This window comes from Carcharodon carcharias, chromosome 5 (genome assembly GCF_017639515.1).
Source record: "Carcharodon carcharias isolate sCarCar2 chromosome 5, sCarCar2.pri, whole genome shotgun sequence".
In the NCBI taxonomy this organism is placed as follows: Eukaryota; Metazoa; Chordata; class Chondrichthyes; order Lamniformes; family Lamnidae; genus Carcharodon; species Carcharodon carcharias.
This window is the reverse complement of record NC_054471.1, coordinates 198,238,958-198,258,368: the sequence shown is the minus strand read 5'-3', so window position 1 is coordinate 198,258,368 and position 19,411 is coordinate 198,238,958. Positions and strand designations below refer to the sequence as shown.

The following is a 19,411-nucleotide window of genomic DNA, read 5'->3' as shown; positions in this document are numbered from 1 at the left end:
AGGGAGGAGATCGCAGGGACTCTGACTCAATTTTTTAATTCCTCTATGGCCACGGGGGAGGTGCCAGAGGACTAGAGAACAGCTTAAATAGCAGATCCACATTAGAAGGGTTGTAGAGATAAGCCAGGGAACTACAGACCAGTGAGTCTCACGTCAGTGGCAGGGAAACTGTTGGAGAAAATTCTGAAGGAGAGAATCTATCTCCACTTGGAGAGGACAGGTTTGATCAGGGATAGTCAGCATGGCTTTGTCAGAGGGAGGTCATTCCTAACAGATTTGATTGAATGTTTTGAGGAGGTGACCAGGTGTGTAGATGAGGGTAGTGCAGTTAATGTAATTTATATGGATTTCAGCAAAGCCTTTGACAAGGTCTCACATGGGGGACTTATAAAGAAGGCAAATGCACATAGGATACAGGGCAATTTTATAAGGTGGATTCAAAATTGGCTTAGTTGTAGAAGACAGAGGATGATGACAGAAGGATGCTTTAGTGACTGGAAGCCAGTGTCCAGTGGCGTACCACAGGGATCTGTGCCGGGTCCCATATTATTCGTCATTTATATAAACGACATAGATGACTATGTGGGAGGGTAGGATTAGTAAGTTTGCAGATGACACAAAGATTGGCCGGGCGGTTAACAGTGAGGCTGGGTGTCTTGGGCTACAGGGAGACATAGACGGGATGGTCAAATGGGCAGATAAGTGGCCGATGGAATTTAACCCTGAAAAAAGTGTGAGGTGATACACTTTGGAAGGGGTAATTTGTCAAGGAAGCACTCAATGAATGGCATGACACTAGGAAGTTCTGAGGAACAAAGGGAACTTGGCGTGTCTATCCATAGATCTCGAAGGCGGAGGGGCATGTTAGTGGGGTGGTGAAAAAGGCATATGGGACACTTGCCTTTGTCAATCGAGGCATAGATTACAAAAGTAGGGGGATCATGTTGGAGTTGTATAGAACCTTGGTGAGGCCACAGCTGGAGTACTGGTGTGCAGTTCTGGTTGCCACATTATAGGAAGGATGTGATTGCACTGGAGGGGGTGCAGAGGAGATTCACCAGGACATTGCCTGGGATGAAAAATTTAAGTTACGAAGTGAGGTTGGATAGATTTGGGTTGTTTTGGTTGGAGCAGAGAAGACCGAGGGGGCAACCTGATCAAGGTGTATAAGATTATGAGGGGCATGGACAAAGTGGATAGGGAGCAGCCGTTCCCCTTAGTTGAAGGTTCAGTTACGAGGGGACATAAGTTCAAGGTGAGGGTCAGGAGGTTTGGGTGGGTGGGGGGGATGTGAGGAAAAACTTTTTTACCCAGTGGGTGGTGACAGTCTGGAATATGCTGCTTGGGAGGGTGGTGGAGGCGGGTTGCCTCACATCCTTTAAAAAGTACCTGGATGAGCACTTAGCACGTCATAACATTCAAGGCTATGGGCCAAGTGCTGGTAAATGGGATCAGGTAAGTAGGTCATGTCAGTGTAGACTCGATGGGCCTAAGGGCTTCTTCTGCACTGTGTGATTCTATGAAAATCTACCTTGCCAATGTTGAAGCCAGAGCACATTCACATTGTGAAATGAAAACCATGTTCTGCTTAGTTTAAACATCTTTTCAGCTTAAACTCTCCAAAGAATAATCTTTGCACAGATTGGTTAAATTCTCCAACAGTAACAAAGAAACAGAAAATGCTAGAAATTCAGCAGATTAGGTAGCAGAGGTGGAAAGGAACAGAGTTAACATTTTAGGTCGGTGGTAATGTTTTCTAGCTGCGATGCAAGGTCAAGAGATATAATAGTTTTTAAAGCAAGCACAGAGGCAAGGAAAGGGGGAGGAGAGCAATAAAGGGCAAGTCTGTGATAGGATGGGAGGCTGTCGTGATTAAATAATGAAAGGAACGATGGTGCAAGGCGAAAGGGTACGGTAACAGGACAAGTAAATAAAACAAAAGTTAGGTTTCAGGCCTGCTGAGTATTTGAAGCTTTTTCTGTTTTTTATTTCAAATTTCCAGCATCTGCAGTATTTTGCTTTTATAACAACAACTTGCATTTATATAGTACCTTTGATCGAGTAAAATAGCCTAAGGAGCTTCACAGCAGCATTACAGAGGTTGGTTTAACTCTTCAAGTAGTCTCTGCACATGTTTACTATGTCCTGTTCATTATTATTTTCATTGCCATTCAATTCCTTTATGGGACTAATTTCTCTTTGCTTACCAGACTGTTGTTATGGTATTCGAAGAATTTTTAGCATGAAATTATTTATACCCACTGCTATGTCCTTTCTCAGTTCTCTTTCAGGACATCTCAACCTGCTTTTCTGTGACCTTGTGCTTAGCACAACATTTTCCTGTTCTTCCCCTGCCCCCATTCTTGAAATACCATTGCAAATTGCATTCAGTTCCAGGATTAGCCTGTTTAACTGGTACATTAGTTACAAGCAGGAATTCCAATTAACCAAATCGCAATAAATCCAAACTTTTCACAATCAGAAATATGTGAGGGTGGGGGAAGAACAGTACCTTAGAAAAAGAAATACAATCGAATGAGTTGCAAATAAACAGGCATTAATAATTGATAATTAATAACATTAGGTTCCTATTAAGCACAAGGTCAACATACTCCAATAGAGTAGACAAACTGGAACCTACTCTCCTTATACTGGATCTCAGTGTACTTCATTAGTTCCACTCCAGATGTCATAGAACATTCTCTCAACCCTATCATCGTCTCTGAACCATTAAGACTGTTTGCCCAACATCTACTGCAGGATATTTCTGCCAATGAAATATTGTAAAACCAAGTCTTTGTTTTCAGTCCCCATCACAAATTCCATTCCTGAATCACTGATTTCATCCCTCTACCTGGCAACTGTCTGAGGCTGAACCAGACTGTTCTGGCTACATATCTACGCCATCATGAAGACTGACTATTTCCACTTCACCCAACTCCATCTCTGCCTCAACTCACCTGCTGCTGAAATCCAGACCCTTACCTTTATAATCTCTAGACCTATTTCAGTGAACTCCTGGATGACCTCTCACATTCTCAAACAAACTAAGGTATTCAAAGTCCTGTTGCTACTGTTCTAACTCCTATTCACCCATCACCCGTGTGCTTACTGACCTACAAAGATTCTTGGTCAAGCAATGTCTCAATTTAAAAATTCCCATCCCACATTTTCAAATGCCTCTGTGGCCTTGCCCCTCACCATCTCAGAAATCTCCTCCAGTCCCTCAGAGATACTGGCACTCCTCTGATTCAGGTCTTTTGAGCATCCCTAATTTAAATCACTATGCCTTCAGCTGCCAAGGCCCTAAGCACAGGAATTCCTAGTCCAAACCTCTCCATCTCTCTTTCCTCCTGAAAAAACACTGCTTAAAAACGTACCTCTTCATCCAAGCTTTTCGTTGTCTGATGTAACATTACCTTATGTAGCTCTGTGTCAAATTTTGCTTGACAGCGCTCTTGTAAAGCATCGTGGGACACTTTATAAATACAAGCTGTTGTTGAGCCCTATTTACAATTATCTGTAGCAATATGAGAATTGCTCATCTCGATAGAGCCCTTAAATTATTAAACAGTTACAGTAGACAACATTGCATTTTAATCATTCAATGTCAGAATCCAGAGAATACCTTTGCTTGCTCCAATTAATGATACTACTTTGTAAGACTTCAGCTTAATGGGAAATTTATGGAAACCCTGCTTCCAATCATTTGGTGATAGTTAACTTAGAAAACTATATTTTGGCCACACGTTCGATGCAAAACACTGATCCACTATGAGGACAAAATAATCATCACATAAAAATGTGGCTAATTAAAGAACCGCTGTGCTGCATCGACTACATAGTATATTAGAAATATGTGGCGGCAACATTTTAATAGTATTACGCCTGAAAGGGGCACTTTGTGTGAGCATGATACATGACAATGTTATGTGATAGCGTCCACCTAAACCAAAATTGCTAACTGTTATAATAATGCCAGTGGAGATAAAATTCATAAAAAAGTTCTTTTAAAACTAATGAATTTCAAATGGACACGTATAAAGGATTGCAGGATCTAGAAGCTCTCGTAACTCACTTGCGGCCAAAATTCTGCTACCCTTTAAATCTGGTTACACCCAGGTTAAGCATCTCACTGAGCTCAAATTCAGAGGAAACATCAAGACTGACTTAAAACTATTTGGTCTTTTGCCCATAATGAACATCACAACTGATGCTAGTCCTAATCTTCACCTTCATATGGGCAGAAGGTAGAGCCACCCATGGCAACAACATCAGTGGTGGGGAGGGGGAGCAGACAAAGTGCAGTTCAAAAAGTCCTTAGTGGCAGAACAGACGAAGGAAGATGGTGCATCCCACCGGCTACAAAGGTCGAAGAATGCTGCAGCAGAAACGTGGGCCCGGTCATCGCTGCTCGACCCATCGCTGAAATCTGACCACTAGCCCATGGAGATTGTGTGGGCAATGACGCACCCCAAGGTCCAACATTAAACAAAGTCAAGTACAAACTTCTACCAGGGTCCATTTGCCAAGTCCTTTGGTAATGAAGAACTGGCAATGGGGACAGGGTTATGCGCCTGCGAGCTCAGTCAAGAATCTGCACACAGGTGACAGATGCATTAAGGCTGTCAGATACCTGTTGACTACTTCAGGGTACCCTCTGCTGACCCCAAATGGGGAGGGGGCTAGAATAGTTGCTCTGAAATTAGGCAGTCCCATTTGCTCCCGACTGGGAAACCACACCTTGCGGGTCACCAGCTTTGTGGTCAACAAAAGAAAAGTTTAAACTTTGCAACTTGGAAAGTTAGAACACTCATGGATAATCACAAGAATGCCAACTGGAAAAAGAACAACTGCAACCACCACTTGAGCTATCAAGATTCCAAATTGACATTTGCTGCCCTTATTGAGACCCGCCTACCTGGGGAAGGACAGCTGAAGGAATAAGCATGGGAAAGGGTGACAGCAACCCTCAAGTCCATGAGCTTGTTTTGCCATCTGGAACAGTATCTTGGATGCACTGCCAGAACTCATGACGTTTCACCTCCAGCTGAGCTGTAACCAATATGTCACCATCACCGACGTTTATGCCCCAATCCTTGGCTCTGATGATGTTGAGGAAAAGTTCTATTCACATCTTAAACAAGTTCTCATTACTATCCCAAAAAAGAAATCATCCTTTTGAAAGACTTCACTGCCAGGGTTGGCCTGACTCCAATGTCGGGAGCAGAGCCATTGGGAGAACATCAATGCATATGGCGTCCTCCCACTGACAGGTGTGCTCGGCATAGCCTCATTATAACAAACATCCTCTCCTGCCAAAGCACAAATACAAAACCACATGGAGGCATCCTAGACAAAAGTATTGGCACTTCCTGGATTATGTCATGTCAAAGATGTAGGTGATTTCTGTATCACTTGACCCATGCAGGTGACTGATGCCTGGTTGACAGATCATAGACTTGTTTAATCAGTGATGAACATCTAACTAGCACCAAGGCATCAAAAGTCCCAAAAGTCTCCCAAGAGGAAGATGATCAAAATCTCAGTCGTAAAGCAGTCCGACTGAAGAGTGAAATTCCAAGTGCAGCTCATGACCAATCTGGACAATCTTCACACATCCAACTCAATTTCAGAACAGTGGGTTCAACAAAGTCAGCTGGACTAGATTCCTGTGCCCAGACCATTGGGTTCGAACATTGTTGCCACCAGGATTGGTTCTGATGTGGAGTATCCAAAAGACACTCGACACAGAGTCAACTGTAGGGTCAAGCAGCAGTTTTATTCAGTATAAGTGTGCACACAGGGGAAATGCTTTCAGAATGCTCTGAAAGGCAATTCCAAGTTACAGTTACTGTCATTTATATATCATCTTTGTGATAACTCAACTCCATTTTCTTATTTTGTACATCTAATTCTTTATATCCATAATTAGAAATTAATTTACATGAACACAAAATGACCTGTTTGTACCTCCGCAGTTACATAGGAATTTGTAAAACAATCACGGAATGACCTGGCCTTTAGCACAAACGACATCCACAGTTCATTCCAAAACATAAACTTTGCTAAACCTTCCTGATATTTTGCTGCTGTGCAGAGACATCTACATATCTCAGCTTGATCCAGAGATTAAGCAATTCAGTTCATTACAGTATAATTCATAGATCACTCATCAACTTATTTCATCCTAACCCAAAGGTCTTTTCCTTTAGCTTATCATGGACTGACTCATCAGTTAACCACCAACTTTGTGGCCTGGCAAAAAGATTATATTCTTTTTAGGTTTTTTTTAAGTTGCGAACACTTCAAAATCTATATTCGCAACTTGGCCAAAGCTGGCTGATCACATGATGCATCCTGATATGCCACTTCAGTCCGATGAAAACAATGCTAAAAATGTGTGACTACCTAACACAAAAATGAGCAACCTTCATTGACTGGCAGAAAAACCCAAGGCAGCAGCATTCCAACAGCTCAAGGCTGACCCCCAAAGACATATCCGGAATAAAATGGGGCATGCAGTGGGAAGAGAGAGCCTGAGAAGGTCCAACCAAATGCTGACCATCTTTAGCTTTTCTGAAGCCACCAGGGCCATCTACAGACCAAGGTCAAATCAACAAAATCCCCTTCGCTCACAGGATTGTGTTTCTCTTCTTAAGGATGACAATGACATCCATCACTGCTGGAAAGAACATTTCCAACAAATCCTCAACCGTGAATCTACAGTGGCAGCTAATACTCTCCAGACCATTCCGTAGTACCATGTTATCGATGGGAGAGCTGCAACAAGCAAATAGATGAGAAACAACAACGTCTGTGGTCCCGCTGGAATTCCAGCTGAGCTCTTCAAAGTTGATGGACTTTTGCTCATGAGATTTCACGCACTCATCCTACAGATTTGGGAGGAAAAAGAACTCTTCTTCCTTCCCCATCCACTTCAGGAACGCAACAATTGTAATTATCTTCAAGAAGGGAGATAAATCATATTATAGAAACTATCAAGGTATTTCCCTCTTGTCCAAAGCAGAATAAATCCTGATGTGCATTCTCCCGGATTGCCTTCTTCTGTGGCTAAGAAAATCCTCCCAGAGACACTGTGTGGTTTAGACTTTCCAAAGAAACCTCTGCCATGGTCTTTGTTGTTGCCAGACAAATCCAAGAAAAATGCTGAGAATGCTGAGGAGTTCTTCATTGCATTCATCAACTGACCAAAACATTTAACTGAGTAAATCTGTTGATTGTGCTCCAAAGATTTGGACGTCCAAGAAACTTTATCACAATCCTGCAATTGCTTCATGACAATATGACCACCATTGTGTTGAGTAGGAGATCTGAAACAGACACCTTCAAAATCTGGACCGGAGTCAAGCAATGCTGTGTGACAGCGCCCATGCTATTTACAATCTACCTGACAGTGGTTATTCAGCTCAAAAAGTAAACTGCCCTCTGGTGTCAGGGTTAAATACTGCCTAGATGAAAAACTCTAACCTCAGTCACCACTGTGCCAAACTAAACTGATCACCACAGGCATACATGATCTAGTTTGCAGCTGGTGCCCACTCTGCACCAGATTTGCAAGCCACTTGCAATTTCCTCAATTCTACATACAAAAACTCAGCCTTTTCTTGAATGTTGCCAAAACAAAACTCATATCAAACCACAACAGGTCAGGCAAATAACCCACCTCCCATATATGTTGCAGGAGACACCCTGAAATATGTTAAGCATGTCCCGTACCTTGGCAGCCACCTCTCTCAAAAGGGCATCATTGACAAGGTGATGCAACACTGAACAGTCTGTGCCAGCTCAGCCTTTTACAAACTACAGCAGAAAGTGTTTGATAACAAGAACCTCTGCAAGTCAACAAGTTCAACGTACAGAGTAGTTGTCATCCTCTCACACTGTGAGACCTGGACTGTGTATCAGCAACACACAACAGGGCTAGAAAAAATTGCATTAGCAATGCCTCCATCACATCTTCCGAGTTCAATGGTAGGATTGTCGAACAAACACTCATATCCTTCTTGAAACCAGCTCCATAAGCATTCAGGCAAAACTACTGCAAAATCAACTTCAATGGACTAGACACTGTGTCCAGACATCCAGAAAACATCTCCCCACCAGGTCCTGTCTTCTCAACTATCAAATGGTCAACATTCCGGGGGGGGAGTGGGGGAAGAAAACCCTTCAAAGACACTCTGAAGCTCTCCTCGATGCGCAGCAGCATTGACATTCATGACTGGGAGAAAGTGCTACCACATCATTCAAAATGGCGAAAACTTGTCCATCAAGCTGCATCACACTCAGTCACAAAATCTTAATGATAAAGCAGGTCGACAGCAGTGAGGAAAAGGAAGCAAACCTTGCACTTCAGAGCTCACTAACTTGTGGGATGTCCTGCCCAACGTGCTCAAAAATCTGCGGGTCAAGAATTGGCCTGTTCAGTCACCTGAAGACCCATGGCAGAAACTCGCAACCCCAAGCTGACATTATCCTTGAACTGAAGGAGACAGGCACTGCTACCAATGATATGGGCACTTTCCCTGACCAGACAACAAACAGGATGATGGTTCCTTTATCGGGGAGCCAAAACTAAAGACTAATCATAATAATTATCAATAATTATTAATCATATCATAATAATCTCTATCCAAGATTACTCAAATCAGCAGAGACCAGAGAATAATCTTGAGATCTTCTTTGTGCATATGTCACAGTTATACACAGGCAACATGCTTTCTATCAGTTATTTGGCAGTTAACCATTTTTTTTTACCCTGAAACTTAAAATAACCTATGCAGTCTTTTAAGAGTTGATCAAGTTTAGATAGCTATTCTTTCAATCGTTTGCAGTTTTCACAAGAAAAAAATTCATTTGGCCTATTTTAATACATAAGAGGACAGCAATCAACATTAGAATCCCTGAAGAGAATATTTCAGAGAATGTATTCAAATAAATGAATTTTCATTGCATAAATAATAAAGCACATATGGCATGTTATACAAACGTTGATTTGCCAGCCTAAATGCAGAATTTAGCTTAATTTACCACGACTAAAAAAAGTTTTGAATATTTATGGAATAGGAAAATACACGTTTTGTTAAAAAAGGCTCTGGCATATTCGCAGGGTTTTTGGGGCTTCCATTCACCGTTTTCATGCCGCAAGTTCGATGCATGTTCACAGCAGAAACTGGACCTGTTAACGGGAAGGCTGACCCTCTGCACCCTCCCTGGTGGCTCCGTCTTATTTGAGCTTCTGTTTCTCAAACTGAGTTTGCCCTGTCCCCGAGTCTGGTGGGTTTGGAAAGCAGGTAATACAGGAGGGGGGGGGCATCAATATCTACAGGGGGGGACATCAGGTAATACGGGGGGTGGGGGGACATCAGGTAATACGGGGGGGTGGGCGGGGACATCAGGTAATACGGGGGGGTGGGCGGGGACATCAGGTAATACGGGGGGTGGGGGGGGACATCAGGTAATACGGGGGGTGGGGGGGGGGGACATCAGGTAATACGGGGGGTGGGGGGACATCAGGTAATACGGGGGTGGGGGGGGACATCAGGTAATACAGGGGGGTGGGGGGGGACATCAGGTAATACAGGGGGGTGGGGGGGGGACATCAGGTAATACAAGGGGTGGGGGGACATCAGGTAATACGGGGGTGGGGAGGGACATCAGGTAATACAGGGGTGGGGGGGGACATCAGGTAATATGGGGGGTGGGGGGACATCAGGTAATACGGGGGGTGGGGGGACATCAGGTAATACGGGGGTGGGGGGACATCAGGTAATACGGGGGGTGGGGGGCCATCAAGTAATACAGGGGGTGGGGGGTGGGGGGGACATCAGGTAATACGGGGGTGGGGGGTGGGGGGGACATCAGGTAATACGGGGGTGGGGGGTGGGGGGGACATCAGGTAATACGGGGGTGGGGGGTGGGGGGGACATCAGGTAATACGGGGGGTGGGGGGGACATCAGGTAATACTGGGGGTGGGGGGTGGGGGGGACATCAGGTAATACGGGGGGTGGGGGGACATCAGGTAATACGGGGGGTGGGGGGGGACATCAGGTAATACGGGGGTGGGGGGGGGACATCAGGTAATACTGGGGGTGGGGGGGACATCAGGTAATACGGGGGGTGGGGGGGGGACATCAGGTAATACGGGGGTGGGGGGGGACATCAGGTAATACGGGGTGGGGGGGTGGGGGGGGGACATCAGGTAATACAGGGGTGGGGGGGGGGGACATCAGGTAATACGGGGGTGGTGAGTGGGGGGGGGACATCAGGTAATACGGGGGTGGGGGGACATCAGGTAATACGGGGGTGGGGGGGGGACATCAGGTAATACGGGGGGGTGGGGGGGGGACATCAGGTAATACGGGGGGTGGGGGGGGACATCAGGTAATACGGGGGGGTGGGGGGGACATCAGGTAATACGGGGGTGGGGGGTGGGGGGGGACATCAGGTAATACGGGGGTGGTGGGTGGGGGGGGGACATCAGGTAATACGGTGGGTGGGGGGGGACATCAGGTAATACGGGGGGTGGGGGGGGACATCAGGTAATACAGGGGTGGGGGGGGACATCAGGTAATACGGGGGGTGGGGGGGGGACATCAGGTAATACGGGGGTGGGGGGACGACATCAGGTAATACGGGGGTGGGGGGACATCAGGTAATACGGGGGGTGGGGGGTGGGGGGACATCAGGTAATACGGGGGTGGGGGGGGGACATCAGGTAATACGGGGGTGGGGGGGGGGGACATCAGGTAATACGGGGGGTGGGGGGGGACATCAGGTAATACGGGGGTGGGGGGTGGGGGGGGACATCAGGTAATACGGGGGTGGGGGGGGGGACATCAGGTAATACGGGGGGTGGGGGGGACATCAGGTAATACGGGGGTGGGGGGGAGGACATCAGGTAATACGGGGGGTGGGGGGGACATCAGGTAATACGGGGGGTGGGGGGTGGGGGGGACATCAGGTAATACGGGGGGTGGGGGGTGGGGGGGGACATCAGGTAATACGGGGGGTGGGGGGGGACATCAGGTAATACGGGGGGTGGGGGGGGACATCAGGTAATACGGGGGGTGGGGGGGACATCAGGTAATACGGGGGGTGGGGGGGACATCAGGTAATACGGGGGGTGGGGGGGACATCAGGTAATACGGGGGTGGGGGGGACATCAGGTAATACGGGGGTGGGGGGTGGGGGGGACATCAGGTAATACGGGGGTGGGGGGGACATCAGGTAATACGGGGGTGGGGGGTGGGGGGGACATCAGGTAATACGGGGGGGGGGGAGGACATCAGGTAATACGGGGGGTGGGGGGGACATCAGGTAATACGGGGGGGGGGGGGGACATCAGGTAATACGGGGGGTGGGGGGGGACATCAGGTAATACTGGGGGTGGGGGGTGGGGGGGGACATCAGGTAATACGGGGGGTGGGGGGGACATCAGGTAATACGGGGGGTGGGGGGGACATCAGGTAATACGGGGGGTGGGGGGGACATCAGGTAATACGGGGGGGGGGGAGGACATCAGGTAATACGGGGGGTGGGGGGGGGACATCAGGTAATACTGGGGGTGGGGGGTGGGGGGGGACATCAGGTAATACGGGGGTGGGGGGGGACATCAGGTAATACGGGGGGTGGGGGGGACATCAGGTAATACGGGGGTGGGGGGGGGGACATCAGGTAATACGGGGGTGGGGGGTGGGGGGGGGGGACATCAGGTAATACGGGGGTGGGGGGGGGACATCAGGTAATACGGGGGTGGGGGGGGGACATCAGGTAATACGGGGGTGGGGGGGGACATCAGGTAATACTGGGGGTGGGGGGTGGGGGGGGGACATCAGGTAATACGGGGGTGGGGGGGGGACATCAGGTAATACGGGGTGGGGGGTGGGGGGGGACATCAGGTAATACGGGGGTGGGGGGGGGACATCAGGTAATACGGGGGGTGGGGGGTGGGGGGGGACATCAGGTAATACTGGGGGTGGGGGGGGGACATCAGGTAATACTGGGGGTGGGGGGGTGGGGGGGGACATCAGGTAATACGGGGGTGGGGGGGGACATCAGGTAATACTGGGGGTGGGGGGTGGGGGGGGACATCAGGTAATACGGGGGTGGGGGGGGACATCAGGTAATACTGGGGGTGGGGGGGGGACATCAGGTAATACTGGGGGTGGGGGGTGGGGGGGGACATCAGGTAATACGGGGGTGGGGGGTGGGGGGGGACATCAGGTAATACGGGGGTGGGGGGGGGACATCAGGTAATACGGGGGTGGGGGGTGGGGGGGGACATCAGGTAATACGGGGGTGGGGGGGGGGACATCAGGTAATACGGGGGTGGGGGGTGGGGGGGGGACATCAGGTAATACGGGGGTGGGGGGGGGGACATCAGGTAATACGGGGGTGGGGGGTGGGGGGGGGACATCAGGTAATACGGGGGTGGGGGGTGGGGGGGACATCAGGTAATACGGGGGGTGGGGGGGGACATCAGGTAATACGGGGGTGGGGGGTGGGGGGGGGACATCAGGTAATACGGGGGTGGGGGGTGGGGGGGGGGACATCAGGTAATACGGGGGGTGGGGGGGGACATCAGGTAATACGGGGGTGGGGGGGGGGACATCAGGTAATACGGGGGTGGGGGGTGGGGGGGGGACATCAGGTAATACGGGGGTGGGGGGGGGGACATCAGGTAATACGGGGGTGGGGGGTGGGGGGGGACATCAGGTAATACGGGGGTGGGGGGTGGGGGGTGGGGGGGACATCAGGTAATACGGGGGGTGGGGGGTGGGGGGTGGGGGGGACATCAGGTAATACGGGGGGTGGGGGGTGGGGGGTGGGGGGGACATCAGTATCTACAAGGCCGAATATCCGCAGACTGACCGACAACATGGGCTTGAACTTCATCAAAAAGCAAAATACCGTGAAAGCTGGAAATCCGAAATAAAAGTTTTTTTTAAACAAAATTAAAATGCTGGAAATATTCAGCAGCTCCGGCGGCGTCTGAAAAAAACAAAGTTAACGGTTCAGGTCGAGCTTCGGTCGGATGGAAAAGATCCGTCTCGAGCCGCATGAACCGTTAACGGTTCCTCTCTGCCCCGCCCCGTCCCCTTCCCCCCGGGGAGCAAACCCCGCCCCCTCCCCTTCCCCAGGGAGCAAACCCCGCCCCCTCCCCTGGGGAGCAAACCCCGCCCCCTCCCCTTCCCCAGGGAGCAAACCCCGCCCCCTCCACTGGGGAGCAAACCCCGCCCCCTCCTCCCCCCCTGGAAGCAAACCCCGCCCCCTCCTCCCTCCCTGGAAGCAAACCCCCGCCCCCTCCTCCCCCTGGAAGCAAACCCCGCCCCCTCCTCCCCCCCCCCCTGGAAGCAAACCCCCGCCCCCTCCTCCCCCCCCCTGGAAGCAAACCCCGCCCCCTCCTCCCCCCCTGGAAGCAAACCCCGCCCCCTCCCCTTCCCCGGGGAGCAAACCCCGCCCCCTCCCCTGGGGAGCAAACCCCGCCCCCTCCCCTTCCCCAGGGAGCAAACCCCGCCCCCTCCACTGGGGAGCAAACCCCGCCCCCTCCTCCCCCCTGGAAGCAAACCCCGCCCCCTCCTCCCTCCCTGGAAGCAAACCCCGCCCCCTCCTCCCCCTGGAAGCAAACCCCGCCCCCTCCTCCCCCCCCCCTGGAAGCAAACCCCGCCCCCTCCTCCCCCCCCCTGGAAGCAAACCCCGCCCCCTCCTCCCCCCCTGGAAGCAAACCCCGCCCCCTCCCCTTCCCCGGGGAGCAAACCCCGCCCCCTCCCCTGGGGAGCAAACCCCGCCCCCTCCCCTACCCCAGGGAGCAAACCCCGCCCCCTCCCCCCCTGGAAGCAAACCCCGCCCCCTCCTCCCCCCCCCCCCTGGAAGCAAACCCCGCCCCCTCCTCCCCCTGGAAGCAAACCCCCCCCCTCCTCCCCCTGGAAGCAAACCCCGCCCCCCCGCCCTGGAAGCAAACCCCGCCCCTCCCCCCCCCGCCCCCCCCCCGGAGCAAACCCCGCCCCCCGGTCCATGGCGATCCCACTGCACCAGCCGAGGGGGCAAACGCTCCACCCCCACCCCCCCCCCCAAGAATGAACCGTTTGTTCCCCCGACAGAATCAATCGTCATTTAAAAGATTGAGGCCCTTTTGTTTTAAACACTCAGCGGTCGGTGACCTGAGATCCGGGAAAGGCGGACCTGGATCGGATTCAGTCCGGGGCGGGGGGGGGGGGGGGGGGGGGGGGTTGTGCCGATGTTGACTTCACTCCGGCCACGTTGGCGTCATCGGAACATTTGATTTCGTGGGAGCAGCTCAGCAGCAGCAGCAGTGGGCCCGAGCTCCAGACACCTGCCCGGGGGGGGGGGGGGGGGGGGAAGAGTTGGGAGGGGGGGGGGAAGAGTTGGGGGGGGGGGGGGAAGAGTTGGGAGGGGGGGGGGAAGAGTTGGGAGGGGGGGGGAAGAGTTGGGAGGGGGGGGGAAGAGTTGGGAGGGGGGGGGGAAGAGTTGGGAGGGGGGGGGAGAAGAGTTGGGAGGGGGGGGGAGAAGAGTTGGGGGGGGGGGAGAAGAGTTGGGGGGGGGGGGGAAGAGTTGGGAGGGGGGGGGAGAAGAGTTGGGAGGGGGGGGGAGAAGAGTTGGGAGGGGGGGGAGAAGAGTTGGGAGGGGGGGGGAGAAGAGTTGGGAGGGGGGGGAGAAGAGTTGGGAGGGGGGGGGAGAAGAGTTGGGAGGGGGGGGGAGAAGAGTTGGGAGGGGGGGGGAGAAGAGTTGGGAGGGGGGGGGAGAAGAGTTGGGAGGGGGGGGGAAGAGTTGGGAGGGGGGGGGAAGAGTTGGGAGGGGGGGGGAAGAGTTGGGAGGGGGGGGGAAGAGTTGGGAGGGGGGGGGAAAGAGTTGGGAGGGGGGGGGAAAGAGTTGGGAGGGGGGGGGAAAGAGTTGGGAGGGGGGGGAAGAGTTGGGAGGGGGGGGAAGAGTTGGGAGGGGGGGGAAGAGTTGGGAGGGGGGGGAAAGAGTTGGGAGGGGGGGGGAAAGAGTTGGGAGGGGGGGGAAGAGTTGGGAGGGGGGGGAAGAGTTGGGAGGGGGGAAGAGTTGGGGGGAGACGGGGGGTTGTTGGGGGGGAGAGTGGTTTGGGGGGAGGTGTTGGGGTTGGGGGGGTAGTTGTGGGGGGGTTAGGGGGGGTAGTTGTGGGGGGGTTAGGGGGGGTAGCTGTGGGGGGGTTAGGGGGGTAGTTGTGGGGGGGTTGGGGGGGTAGTTGTGGGGGGGTTGGGGGGGTAGTTGTGGGGGGGAGTTGTTGGTGGGGGGTTGGGGGGGTAGTTGTGGGTGGGGGGTTGGGGGTGTAGTTGTGGGTGGGGGGTTGGGGGGGTAGTTTTGGGTGGGGGGTTGGGGGTGTAGTTGTGGGTGGGGGGTTGGGGGGGTAGTTGTGGGTGGGGGGTTGGGGGGGTAGTTGTGGGTGGGGGGTTGGGGGGGTAGTTGTGGGTGGGGGGTTGGGGGGGTAGTTGTGGGTGGGGGGTTGGGGGGGTAGTTGTGGGTGGGGGGTTGGGGGTGTAGTTGTGGGTGGGGGGTTGGGGGTGTAGTTGTGGGTGGGGGGGTGGGGGGTTGGGGGGGTAGTTGTGGGTGGGGGGTTGGGGGTGTAGTTGTGGGTGGGGGGTTGGGGGTGTAGTTGTGGGTGGGGGGTTGGGGGGGTAGTTGTGGGTGGGGGGTTGGGGGGGTAGTTGTGGGTGGGGGGTTGGGGGGGTAGTTGTGGGTGGGGGGTAGTTGTGGGGGGAGTTGTGGGTGGGGGGTTGGGGGTGTAGTTGTGGGTGGGGGGTTGGGGGTGTAGTTGTGGGTGGGGGGTTGGGGGGGTAGTTGTGGGTGGGGGGTTGGGGGTGTAGTTGTGGGTGGGGGGTTGGGGGGGGGTAGTTGTGGGTGGGGGGTTGGGGGGGTAGTTGTGGGTGGGGGGTTGGGGGGGTAGTTGTGGGTGGGGGGTTGGGGGGGTAGTTGTGGGTGGGGGGTTGGGGGGGTAGTTGTGGGTGGGGGGGTGGGGGGTTGGGGGGGTAGTTGTGGGTGGGGGGTTGGGGGTGTAGTTGTGGGTGGGGGGTTGGGGGTGTAGTTGTGGGTGGGGGGTTGGGGGTGTAGTTGTGGGTGGGGGGTTGGGGGGGTAGTTGTGGGTGGGGGGGTGGGGGGTTGGGGGGGTAGTTGTGGGTGGGGGGTTGGGGGGGGTAGTTGTGGGGGGGTAGTTGTGGGGGGGGGTTGGGGGTGTAGTTGTGGGTGGGGGGGTGGGGGGTTGGGGGGGGTAGTTGTGGGTGGGGGGTTGGGGGGGGTAGTTGGGGGGGTAGATAGTTGAGGGTGGGGGGTTGGGGGGGGTAGTTGTGGGGGGGTAGTTGTGGGGGGGGGTTGGGGGTGTCGTTGTGGGTGGGGGGGTGGGGGGTTGGGGGGGGTAGTTGTGGGTGGGGGGTTGGGGGGGGTAGTTGTGGGGGGGTAGTTGTGGGGGGGGGTTGGGGGTGTAGTTGTGGGTGGGGGGTTGGGGGGGTAGTTGTGGGGGTAGTGTGGGTGGGGGGTTGGGGGGGTAGTTGTGGGGGGGGGGTTGGGGGTGTAGTTGTGGGGGGGGGGGTTGGGGGTGTAGTTGTGGGGGGGGGGGTTGGGGGTGTAGTTGTGGGTGGGGGGTTGGGGGGGTAGTTGTGGGGTAGTTGTGGGTGGGGGGTTGGGGGGTAGTTGTGGGTGGGGGGTTTGGGGGGGTAGTTGTGGGTGGGGGGTTGGAGTTGTGGGTGGGGGGTTGGGGGGGTAGTTGTGGGTGGGGGGTTGGGGGGGTAGTTGTGGGTGGGGGGTTGGGGGGGTAGTTGTGGGTGGGGGGTTGGGGGGGTAGTTGTGGGTGGGGGTTGGGGGGGTAGTTGTGGGTGGGGGTTGGGGGGTAGTTGTGGGTGGGGGGTTGGGGGGTAGTTGTGGGTGGGGGGGTTGGGGGTGTAGTTGTGGGTGGGGGGTTGGGGGGGTAGTTGTGGGGGTAGTTGTGGGTGGGGGGTTGGGGGGGTAGTTGTGGGTGGGGGGTTGGGGGGGTAGTTGTGGGGGATAGTTGTGGGGGTAGTTGTGGGTGGGGGGTTGGGGGGGGTAGTTGTGGGTGGGGGGTTGGGGGGGTAGTTGTGGGGGGGGGTTGGGGGGGTAGTTGTGGGTGGGGGGTTGGGGGGGTAGTTGTGGGGGGTAGTTGTGGGGGTAGTTGTGGGTGGGGGGTTGGGGGGGTAGTTGTGGGTGGGGGGTTGGGGGGGTAGTTGTGGGTGGGGGGTTGGGGGGGTAGTTGTGGGGGGTAGTTGTGGGGGTAGTTGTGGGTGGGGGCTTGGGGGGGTAGTTGTGGGGGGGGGGTTGGGGGTGTAGTTGTGGGGGGGGGGTTGGGGGTGTAGTTGTGGGGGGGGGGGTTGGGGGTGTAGTTGTGGGTGGGGGGTTGGGGGGGTAGTTGTGGGGGTAGTTGTGGGTGGGGGGTTGGGGGGGTAGTTGTGGGTGGGGGGTTGGGGGGGTAGTTGTGGGTGGGGGGTTGGGGGGGTAGTTGTGGGTGGGGGGTTGGGGGGGTAGTTGTGGGTGGGGGGTTGGGGGGGTAGTTGTGGGTGGGGGGTTGGGGGGGTAGTTGTGGGTGGGGGGTTGGGGGGGTAGTTGTGGGTGGGGGGTTGGGGGGGTAGTTGTGGGTGGGGGGTTGGGGGGGTAGTTGTGGGTGGGGGGTTGGGGGGGTAGTTGTGGGTGGGGGGTTGGGGGGGTAGTTGTGGGTGGGGGGTTGGGGGGGTAGTTGTGGGTGGGGGGTTGGGGGGGTAGTTGTGGGTGGGGGGTTGGGGGGGTAGTTGTGGGGGGGGGGTTGGGGGGGTAGTTGTGGGTGGGGGGTTGGGGGGGTAGTTGTGGGTGGGGGGTTGGGGGGGTAGTTGTGGGGGGGGGGTTGGGGGTGTAGTTGTGGGTGGGGGGTTGGGGGGGTAGTTGTGGGGGTAGTTGTGGGTGGGGGGTTGGGGGGGTAGTTGTGGGTGGGGGGTTGGGGGGTAGTTGTGGGTGGGGGGTTGGGGGGGTAGTTGTGGGGGGTAGTTGTGGGGGGGGGTTGGGGGGGTAGTTGTGGGTGGGGGGTTGGGGGGGTAGTTGTGGGTGGGGGGTTGGGGGGGTAGTTGTGGGTGGGGTTGGGAGGGTTATTGTGGGGAGGGGGGTAATTGTGGGGGGGAGGGGGGGGGGATGGTGGTGGTGGGGGAGGGGGGAGCCCGGCCCTCGGCCCTCGGCCCTCGGCCCTCGGCCCCGCTCTGACTTACCCACTTCGCCGGCGACACTGGCGCTGGCGCCGAAGACCCGGCCTCTGAAGGAAGAGCCGTCCTGCAGGAGCAGCGTGGCCATCTCCTCGGTAACGACTTTCCCCGGCATCTTATCTCGGGGGGAAGGGCGGGCGGCTCCGCAACTCCCTCACTCACTCTCAGTGCCGCAACCGCAAAACACCCGCTCCGCTCCGCTCCGCAAAACCGGCGCCTTAGGCCCAACACGTGAGCTCCACACGTCCGCCGCCGCCGCCGCCGCCGCACCGGCTCCTCCGGCTCCTCCTTCCCGGGACAACGCGCTGCAAGTGCCTGTCAATCAAAGCGGCGGCTGCTGCTGCTGCTGCTGCTGCTGACCGAGTGCCCGCTTCTTCCTGCAACCGGAGGGACGGAGCGAGGGAGGGAGGGAGGGAGGCGATGCACACAGCGCACTCCAGCCCGCGGTCCTGTCCGCCAGCAAATACAAAACCTTTGAGCTCAGTCTTTCCCCTACCGCTGAGCGGAGGAAATGACGCGCCCGCTGCTCAACACAGTGAAGCTGCAGCAGCCGCCAAATGCATGTTGTCCCCACGCCAACACGTGCTGCTGCCAAATGCATGTTGTCCCCACGCCAACACGTGCTGCTGCCAAATGCATGTTGTCCCCACGCCAACATGTGCTGCTGCCAAATGCATGTTGTCCCCACGCCAACATGTGCTGCCAAATGCATGTTGCCCCCACACCAACATGTGCTGCCAAATGCATGTTCTCCCCACACCAACATGTGCTGCCAAATGCATGTTGTCCCCACACCAACACGTGCTGCTGCCAAATGCATGTTGTCCCCACGCCAACATGTGCTGCTGCCAAATGCATGTTGCCCCCACACCAACACGTGCTGCTGCCAAATGCATGTTGTCCCCACGCCAACATGTGCTGCTGCCAAATGCATGTTGTCCCCACGCCAACACGTGCTGCTGCCAAATGCATGTTCTTCCCACACCAACATGTGCTGCCAAATGCATGTTGTCCCCACGCCAACATGTGCTGCCAAATGCATGTTGTCCCCACACCAACATGTGCTGCTGCCAAATGCATGTTCTCCCCACGCCAACATGTGCTGCTGCCAAATGCATGTTGTCCCCACGCCAACATGTGCTGCTGCCAAATGCATGTTGTCCCCACGCCAACA

At 54.9% G+C, this 19,411-nt stretch overlaps 1 protein-coding gene across 5 annotated transcripts in view; it reads right to left on the bottom strand.

Moving 5' to 3' along the window:
* cad (carbamoyl-phosphate synthetase 2, aspartate transcarbamylase, and dihydroorotase) overlaps positions 1–18,679 on the bottom strand; it is a 116,821-nt gene extending 98,142 nt beyond the window's left edge. For 2 of the 5 annotated variants that reach the window (XR_005942963.1, XR_005942962.1), the window contains exon 1: positions 18,244–18,679. Coding sequence is in view for 3 of the 5 variants with exons in the window: in XM_041187318.1 (XP_041043252.1) it covers positions 18,244–18,352 (109 nt within the window). In the remaining 2 variants the exon portion in view is untranslated. The remainder of the gene's footprint in view (positions 1–18,243) is intronic. The other 3 variants (XM_041187316.1, XM_041187317.1, XM_041187318.1) reach the window with 2 other exon arrangements.
* Positions 18,680–19,411: the final 732 nt, after the last annotated feature.